The sequence below is a fragment of the Numida meleagris genome, chromosome 25, assembly GCF_002078875.1.
Source record: "Numida meleagris isolate 19003 breed g44 Domestic line chromosome 25, NumMel1.0, whole genome shotgun sequence".
NCBI lineage: Eukaryota > Metazoa > Chordata > Aves > Galliformes > Numididae > Numida > Numida meleagris.
Window position 1 is genome coordinate 1,230,792 of NC_034433.1, and position 8,669 is coordinate 1,239,460.

The 8,669-nt window shown below is 67.1% G+C and overlaps 1 protein-coding gene across 2 annotated transcripts; it reads left to right on the forward strand.

The window, feature by feature from the left end:
- On the forward strand, positions 940-8,346 carry KIAA1324 (KIAA1324 ortholog). 2 transcript variants are annotated; one of them, XM_021377349.1, is made up of 21 exons: positions 1,137-1,272; positions 1,494-1,686; positions 2,429-2,576; positions 2,649-2,729; positions 3,007-3,112; positions 3,180-3,329; positions 3,442-3,530; positions 3,633-3,810; positions 3,889-4,017; positions 4,091-4,181; positions 4,256-4,361; positions 4,433-4,570; positions 4,663-4,914; positions 5,314-5,487; positions 6,211-6,388; positions 6,472-6,568; positions 6,645-6,746; positions 6,992-7,118; positions 7,206-7,384; positions 7,459-7,624; positions 8,191-8,346. In XM_021377349.1, exons 2-21 carry the CDS (start codon positions 1,526-1,528, stop codon positions 8,257-8,259), a joined length of 2,721 nt encoding a protein of 906 aa, XP_021233024.1. In that variant the 5' UTR covers positions 1,137-1,272; positions 1,494-1,525; the 3' UTR covers positions 8,260-8,346. The 2 variants fall into 2 exon arrangements, with proteins under 2 accessions (XP_021233025.1, XP_021233024.1); XM_021377350.1 differs by having other exon boundaries at positions 940-1,272; positions 4,256-4,570; positions 6,216-6,388.

Consider the following 8,669-nt stretch of genomic DNA (forward strand, 5'->3'; position numbering starts at 1 on the left):
CCACGGCCCCGAGCTGGAAACAATGGGCTGCGCTGATGCTGGCGCCGAGGCCGGGGGGGGGGCGGGGGGGGGAATGCTCCCAGGTCCCTTGTCCCTTGCCCCGTGTCCCCTGCCCCGTTCCCCGTTGCTCGCTGGGATGTGCCCGGGGTCCTCAGCGCCCTGGGTTCAGTGGAGGTGGGTTTGGGCGCTGTGCTGTGGGTGATTCCCATCTGCCGGCGGCTCCTCCAAGTTTGGGAAGGAGGAATCACGGCGTTGCCTCCACCCTGGAGTGCATGGAGCAGGTGTGACGCTGCGTGCCGGGGTCTTGTTCTTTGTTCCACAGGGAACCCCCGCGTCCCCAAGACCCACCCCTGCAGCACTGCGCCCAATGCAGGGGGCTGGGGGGGTGTTTCCGTGTCCCCCCCACCACCGCCACCGCATGGAGCTGATGGCAAACATCAAAGCTTTGTTTTCAAGCAAACCCGCGTCTGTCACAGCTCTGTGCTCCAGGGGGGGGGCTGTGGTGGCCTTGGGGACAGAGCCTCAGGTGCCACCTGCCCCCACTGTCGCCTCCGCCCGGCCTTGAGCGAGCCCCGGAGCGGGGACAGATGGCAGCACGAGGGCTGTGATCGGCAGCGCTGTGCTCTGCAGCCCCGCTCACCCACCCTGCAGCTGCCACCTGCTCGTGTCCCCATCCCTGTCCCATCGCGCAGTGCAGCCTGGGTGGGTCCCAGCAGGACAGCGCATCCGGCACCGTGTTTAATGAGCAACGCGTGCTGCGGGCGCGCCAAGGCCAACGGGGCTGGCTGCCTCCGAGTCTCCGGTCCCTGTGGTCTCTGCCGGTTTGCCCAGGCACTGCAGTGGCACTGTCCCCTGTCCCTGCACGGAGCAGTGTCCATGGAAGGGGTGTGCTGTCCGCTGGGGATGCACGTGTGGCCCCATAGCTCTCCACGGGTTTTAGCACCCTGTGGGGAGGGTGTCAGGGTGGGGGGACGTCACCCTCCCTAACCCAACCCCCAGCAGCCTCGTCCCTAAGCGTGTTCCATCCGCTCGGTGCTGTGGGTTTGGCAACAGCCAAAAGAGCCCCCAGATCACTGCAGGGGCAGCTGAGCAAACTGGGGGGACCCGGCCCCTCTGGTGGGGTCTCATCCCCCGTGCGTTTTCTCTTGCAGTCTGAGTACCACTACGAGTACACGGCATGCGACAGCGCGGGCGCACGGTGGAGGGTGGCGGTGCCCCACACACCGGGACTCTGCACCGGGCTGCCGGACCCCGTCAAGGGCACCGAGTGCTGTAAGGTTGGGGTACAGGGGTGGCTGGGGGGGGCTTTGATGGGGTAAAAGTGACTTTTCCTAATCCCGGGGGCGACACGATGCGGTCAAAGATGCTGAATGAACCCAGTGCTCAGCAGCACGGGAGCATCCCGCGCAGGATGGGGTGGTGTGGGGGTCCTGGAGGCAGAGCCGGTGGTGGGAGGGGGGGCAGCGCTGACTGCCCCCCCTGCACGTGGGCAGCTTTCTCGTGCAAGGCGGGCGAGTTCCTCGACATGAAGGCGCAGGCGTGCAAGCCCTGCGCCGAGGGCACCTACTCGCTGGGCACCGGCGTGCGCTTCGACGAGTGGGACGAGCTGCCCCACGGCTTCGCCAACGTCGCCGCCAACCTGGAGCTGGACGACGGCTTCAGCGATGTGGTGGAGAACTGCACCGCGTGAGTGGCCCTGGGATGCCACAGCGCGTCCGTGCATGGAGAACCACCCATGGTCCCTCCCTGCCCATCCCCGGGAGCCTCAATGCACCGCGGTTACGAGGAGGGGATCCCCCCCAGCAGCCCCATCCCACGCTGCCCCGGCCCTCAGGACCCGTTCAGCCCCATTGCGGAGGGATCTCCCACCCGCAGCCCTCCCCGGTGCTGCAGCACGAGCAGGCGCCTTTGTTTTGCACCGCGGCCCTTTGATCAGCGCCGGTGGCAGCCGTCGGCCCCGCCGTGCCGGCAGCACGCGTTGCAGCGGCGGTGCAGTTTGCAAATGTAACCTACTTCCAGCTGCCTTTAATTATGCAGCTGCACTCCCAGTGCTGCAGGAGCCCACCCGCCTCTCACCCTGCTTGGTGGCATCACGCTGGCACGGGGACGCTCCATTGTCACCGCGCTGGCACATCCCCTGGGTTCTCCCCAGCACCTGGGGCTGGGTTTCTCCTGGCCCTTTTGCACAGCCCTGGACTCATTCCCTCCCCATCATCCTGCAAGTGCAACAACAGCATCATCCACCTGTCCCCAAGGTTCTCGTGGTGTCCCCACGCCCTGTGTCACATCTCACATCTCTGTGCCACCGCTGGGACTCTCCCATCTGTCCGCAGTGTCCCACTGCAGAGGAGTTCAGGCCCTAAGATGCCTCAGGACAGAGCCCATGTCCCCTCATGTGCCCTTGTGCCACTCTGTGCCCCCTCCTCAGGTCGACGTGGGTGCCGCTGGGGGACTACATCGCCTCCAACACAGACGAGTGCACGGCCACGCTGATGTACGCCGTCAGCCTGAAGCAGTCGGGCACCGTCTCCTTCGAGTACATCTACCCCGACAGCAGCATCGTCTTTGAGTTCTTTGTAAGCACGGGGCGGGGGTCCTGGGGATGCCAGGGGGGTGACTCTGTCCTGACGCTGTCCCCATCCCCATAGGTGCAGAACGACCAGTGCCAGCCCACGGTGGAGGAGTCGCGCTGGATGCGCACCACGGAGAAGGGCTGGGAGTTCCACAGCGTGAGCATGGGGATGGGGTGGCACCGGGCAGGGGGGTCCTTGGGGACGGACACCTTCAGGGTCCTACAGAGCCCACCCCCAGGGCCATTTGTCCCCTCTCTCATGTCTTTCATCAGAGCCCCCCCAGGGTCCTTTGTCACCCCAGCATTGGGAGCTGCCCTCTGAGGGTGCAGAGGGGAGGATGGGTGGCACACAGAGTTGGGTGCTGACCCCTCCCCGGGTGCTGACCCCTCCCCGGGTGCTGACCCCTCTCTGGGACCCCCCCCCGGCCATGCAGGTGGAGCTGAGCCGTGGTAACAACGTGCTCTACTGGAGGACCACGGCGTTCTCCGTCTGGTCCAAGGTCCCCAAGCCCGTGCTGGTGCGGAACATCGGGATCACAGGTAGGTGGGTGGGCGCAGGGTTGGGGTCCCCACAGCCCCCCAGCCCTGAGCACCATCCCGCTGCCAGGGGTCGCCTACACCTCCGAGTGCTTCCCCTGCAAACCCGGCACCTTCGCCTCCGCCGCCGGCTCCTCCTCCTGCCAGCTGTGCCCCGCCAACAGCTTCTCCAGCAAAGGGGCCACTGCCTGCCAGCCCTGCGAGCCCACCGCCTACGCGGGTGAGAAGAGAAGGGGGGGCACCCCAGCCCTGCACCCCCGGTTGTTCTGACCGGGGACGTGGGGACATCCCTGGGTGCCACCCGGGGACCTCACTGCTGCTACCACTCGCAGAGCCCGGCTCGGCGTCCTGCAAGGTGCGCCCGCCCTGCACCGATAAGGATTACTTCTACACGCACACGGCGTGCGATGCCAACGGGGAGGGGCCGGCCCCCCCCCCCCCCCACCACCACCTCCAGCTCTGGTCCCCGTGCGCCGTCCCCGTGTCCCATCCCGGTGCCAGCTCACCCCGCGTCCCTGTGCAGACGCAGCTGATGTTCAAGTGGGCAGAGCCGAAGATCTGCAGCGAGGCGCTGCCCGGCGCTGCCCAGCTGCCCCCCTCGGGGCTGAAGACCCGCTGCCCCCCCTGCAACCCCGGCTTCTACAAAAGCAACGGCAGCGCCTGCGAGCCGTGTCCTTACGGCTCCTACTCCAACGGCTCTGGTAAGGAGGATCCTGGGGGGGGTGGTGGGCGCCCCGAGGTCCTGTGGGCGCTGTCCCCACTGTCCCCGCTGTCCCCAGGCTGCGTGCGCTGCCCGGCCGGCACCGAGCCGGTGCTGGGGCTGGAGTACAAGTGGTGGAACGTGCTGCCCCCCAACATGGAGACCACCGTGCTCAGCGGCATCAACTTCGAGTACAAGGGGATGGCAGGTACCGCCACGCCGTCCCCTCCCCGTCCCCGCGGCGCAGGGGATGTCACCGAGCTGTCCCCGTGTCCCTGCAGGCTGGGAGGTGGCTGGGGACTACATCTACACGGCAGCAGGAGCCTCCGACAACGACTTCATGATCCTGACGCTGCTGGTGCCCGGCTTCAGGTGAGCGCCTGCCACGTCCTCGGGGGGGCAGTGCTACCCCCGTGGCCATGTCCCCACCGTCCCTGCGTCCCCAGCCCCCCGCAGCCAGCGCTGGAGGACGGGGACAGCAAGGAGGTGGCGCGGATCACCTTCGTCTTCGAGACGGTCTGCAGCGTCAGCTGTGAGCTGTACTTCATGGTGGTGAGTGGTGGCGGGGGGGTGGCGCGGCCGGGGCGCGGGGTGCCCACGTCCCCCGTTGCTGACCCCCCCAGGGCATCAACTCGCGCACCAACACGCCGGTGGAGACGTGGACGGGCCCCCGGGGGAAGCAGTCCTACACCTACGTGGTGGAGAAGAATGCCACCACCAGCTTCACCTGGGCCTTCCAGCGCACGCGCTACCGCGAGGCGGTGAGTGGGGACACGGGGAGTGGGGACAGCGGTGTCACCCCCCCCCCGCCTCCCCCCCGCGCGGCACCGGGTGATGCTGAGCACCGCTCCAGGGCCGGCGTTACACCAGTGACGTGGCCAAGCTCTACTCCGTCAATGTCACCAACGTGCTGGGGGGGGTGGCTTCCTTCTGTCGCCGCTGCGCCAGCACTGGGGGGCCCTGTGCCCCCTGCCCCCCCGGGCACGCCCTGGACCACAGCACCGGCACCTGCCAGCCCTGTCCCCCCGGCACCTTCCTGCGGGGGCACCCGCCCGACGGCCCCCCCGCCTGCCAGCCCTGCGGCCCCGGCACCCGCAGCAACCAGGTGAGCGGCCCCACGCGTCCCCTCGTTCCTGGGTGGGGGGAGAGGGGGATGTCAGGCTGCCCCCAGGCGTCCCTGGTGGGTGGCACTCTGGGGAGCGGAGGGGGGACGCAGCACCTGGCTGTCCCCGATGGGGTGGCACCAGCCAGTGACACCAGTCACCAGCCACCCCACGCAGGTGACACCGGCCTCTAATGGGTGGCACCAGCTTCTGGCCATCCCACACGGGTGACCCCATCTCCCGGTGGGTGACACCTGTCCCTGGCCATCCTCCATGGGTGACACCCTCCAGCCCTCTGCACATCCCTGTGGGTGACAGCACCCTGGCCGGGTGGCACGATGGGACCCCATTGGGTGCCAGCAGTCCCTGAGTGCCACCCCTCTCCCCCCCACCCCGGGCAGGTCCGCTCCTTCTGCTACAGCGACTGCACCTTCTCGCTGGCCCTGCCCGGCCGCACGCTGCACTACGACTTCTCGGCACTGTCCGCCAGCACCGCCTTCACCAGCGGCCCCAGCTTCACCTCCAAGGGCCTCAAGTACTTCCACCACTTCAACATCAGCCTCTGCGGCAACCACGTGAGTGCGGGGGGCACGGGAGCACGTGCAGGGGGTGGCACAAGTGTGCGTGCATGCAAGCACTTGCACTGAGGCATGCAAACGTTTGCCAGCTCTTGCAGTCGTGCTTGCATTCGCAGTCATGCAAGCACAACTGCACGCTTGTGAAAACACATGGTTACACGTGCTACGTGCTTACGTGCATGCATGTAGTCATGCACACGTGGCTGCACCTTAATGCAAACACGTGCGTATAGTCATGCAAACACAGGGCTGTACAGTTATGCAAACACACGTGCACGTAGTTGTGCAAACCCATGGCCACACATTCTTGCAAATGGACAGGCACGTGGTTGTGCAAGCACACGTGCATTCTTGCATATAGCCATGCAAACATGCACACAGCCATGCGAACACGTGCTTGCAATCAATAAAACCCATGCATTGGTAAGTGCACAAGTGTGCATGCAGCCGTGTATGCTTGCACACGGTGGTAGAAACGTGCATGCACGCATACAGCCGTGCAAGCATGCAACCCATCATGCAAGCATATGCTCACAGTCAACACAGCCCACGCGCACACGGCTGTGCACACACATGCACTCTTGCACAAAGCGACGGAAGCACGGTGTACGCACGCAGCCGTGCAGACACGCGCACGTTTGCACGCGGGTATGGAAGGGCGCTCACCCGTGCAAACGCGGGCGCAGTGCTGCGCACACCCAGACGCAGTGCCGCCGGCAGGGCAGGAAGGCGGCCTCGTGCACGGACAACGTGACGGACGCGCGGCTCCCGGACGAGGGCGGCCCCGGGCGGGTGGTGACGTCCCACGTGTGCCAGGCCATCGTGGTGCCCTCGGACGTGGTGGGCCACCGCGCCGCCGTGTCCTCGCAGCCCGTCAGCCTGGCAGACCGCCTCCTGGGTGAGCCCCAAACCCCCACCCCCCTCCGCTCCCCGATCCCCGCGGGGGCTGGGTCCCCCGGTGTCACCTGAGTGCCACCGCAGGCGTCACTGTGAGCTCCGCGTTGGATGGCATCACCGCGCCCCCCGAGCTGTTCCCCCCCGCCAGCCCCGAGCTGCCCGACATCGTCTTCTTCTTCAGGTGGGCCCAGGTTGGGGGGACGTGGGGACAGGGAGGGGACCCTGGGGACGTGCTCACCTTCCTTTGGCCACCCCAGGTCCAGCGAGGTGACGCAGTCCTGCGCCGGGGGCCGGGCCACCACCATCCGCCTGCGCTGTGACCCACAGCGGCCGGGCACCGGCGGCCTGGCTGTGCCCAGGTGGGTGCCAAAGCGGGGATGTGGGGGGACAGCAGCGTCCTCACGGCCCCCCAGGTGTCCCCATCTCCTCCTGTCCCCATGCACAAGCACGGGGAGAGTGCCATCCTTGGGGACTTCGCTTTGGGGACGGCTGCCACCGCGTCGCCCCGCGCTGTGCCCCGTTGCAGTGCCACCTGTGGAGGGGGTGGTGGCACATTCGGGCGCTTTGGGGACGGCCACCCCTATACCCACGTGTCCCCCCGCAGCAAATGCCCCGAGGGAACCTGTGACGGCTGCACCTTCCACCTTCTTTGGGTGACGGCCGAGGGCTGCCCGCGCTGCTCCGCCAGCCACTTCCGCGCCATCGTGGGCGCGTGCCAGGGCGGCGTGCAGGTAGGGGGCACGCGGGGACCGTGGGGGCAGCGGGGACACGATGACACCACCCTGACCGCCCCCCCCCCCCCTCCGTGATGCGCACAGAGGACCATGTACGTGTGGCGGGAGCCGCGGCTGTGCCATGGGGGGCAACGCCTGCCCGCCCCCCGGGTCCACCCGTGCCGCAGCGCCGAGTTCTGGCTGAAGGTGGGGGTCTCGGCGGGGACGTGCGCGGCCGTGCTGCTGGCCGCCCTGGCCGCCTACTTCTGGAAGAAGAACCAAAAGTGAGTGTGGGGCACGTCCCCCCCCCGACCCCCACGTCCCTGTGCGGAGGTGGTGGTTACGGGGGTGTCTCCAGGTTGGAGTACAAGTACTCGCGGCTGGTGCTGAACGCGGCGGCCAAGGAGAGCGAGCTGCCGGCACCGGATAGCTGCGCCATCATGGAGGGAGAGGATGGGGAGGATGAGCTCATCTTCGCCAGCAAGAAGTCCCTGCTGGGCAAGATCCGCTGCCTGGCCACCAAGGTGAGAGTGGGAATGGGAGCAGGGGGGGCCTGTAAGGATGGAGGTGTTCCACGGGGCTGTCCCGCTGGGTGGGATTGTCCCAGTGGATGGGAGTGTCTCCTGGGGCTGGCCCAAGGGATGGAGGTGTCCTAAGGGGGTGGGGTGTCCCATGGGGTTATCCAAGGGAGGGGGGGTGTCCCCTGGGGGTGATGTTGACCCAAGGGGATGGAGTTGACCCAAGGGATGGGGGTGTCCCGTGGTGTTATCCGAGGGATAGGGGTGTCCCAGGGGATTGTCCAAGGGATGGAGAAGTCTGATGGGGGTGGAGGAGTCCCACTGGGTTGACCCAAGACACAGAGGGGTCCCAAGGGATGGGGTGTCCCATGGGATGGGGTGTCCCATGAGATCGAGGTGTCTCAAGGGGATGGAGGTTTCCCGTGGGCTGTGGGGGTCCCATGGGCGTGAAGTGTCCTACAAAGGGGCAGTCCAATGTCCTATGGGGATGGGTGCCCCATGGAGGAAGTGCCCCACAGGGAGGGGTGTCCCCTGGGGGTGTCCTCATCCCTCAGTGTCCCCACTCCCCGCAGCGCACCCCAGACGGCTTTGACTCCGTCCCCCTGAAGCCATCGTCCGGTGGCACTGACCTGGAGCTGTGAGGGGGCTGTCCCCCCCCCCTGCCCCGTGGCCTTACAGACCCACAGAGCCCCGGGGCACTTTTGTCTCCCCCCCCTCCTGGGAAAAGCCACAAATGCCAAATACAGACGTGTGGGGGTCAGGAGCACCCCCAGCTTGCCAGGGGGACATGGGGGGCAGCCCTATGTGTCGTGTTGGGGGCACGTGTGTGAGGCAGAAGAGTGCATGGGGGGGTTGCACGAGTGTGCACACGTGTGCAAGCTGCTGGCCCCCCGTGCTTTGCTTGGGGCACAGCAGAGAGCACCTGGTGTCCGTGTCCCCCCATACCATGCCAGCTGTGCCCCAGCCCCATGCCAGCCCCACTCCTCCCCCCACCCAGGCTGCCTTTCCCCCCGCCAGGACGCACCCATTGGGGTGATGCTGCCCCACAGCG

Coding starts and splice junctions, on each gene's coding strand:
- KIAA1324 (XM_021377350.1), top strand. CDS start 1,526: ATGAAGGCGCAGGCGTGCAAGCCCTGCGCCGAGGGCACCTACTCGCTG. Junction 1,687..2,428: donor GTGGTGGAGAACTGCACCGC/GTGAGTGGCCCT, acceptor CCCCCTCCTCAG/GTCGACGTGGGTGCCGCTGG. Junction 5,488..6,215: donor TCAGCCTCTGCGGCAACCAC/GTGAGTGCGGGG, acceptor CCGGCAGGGCAG/GAAGGCGGCCTCGTGCACGG.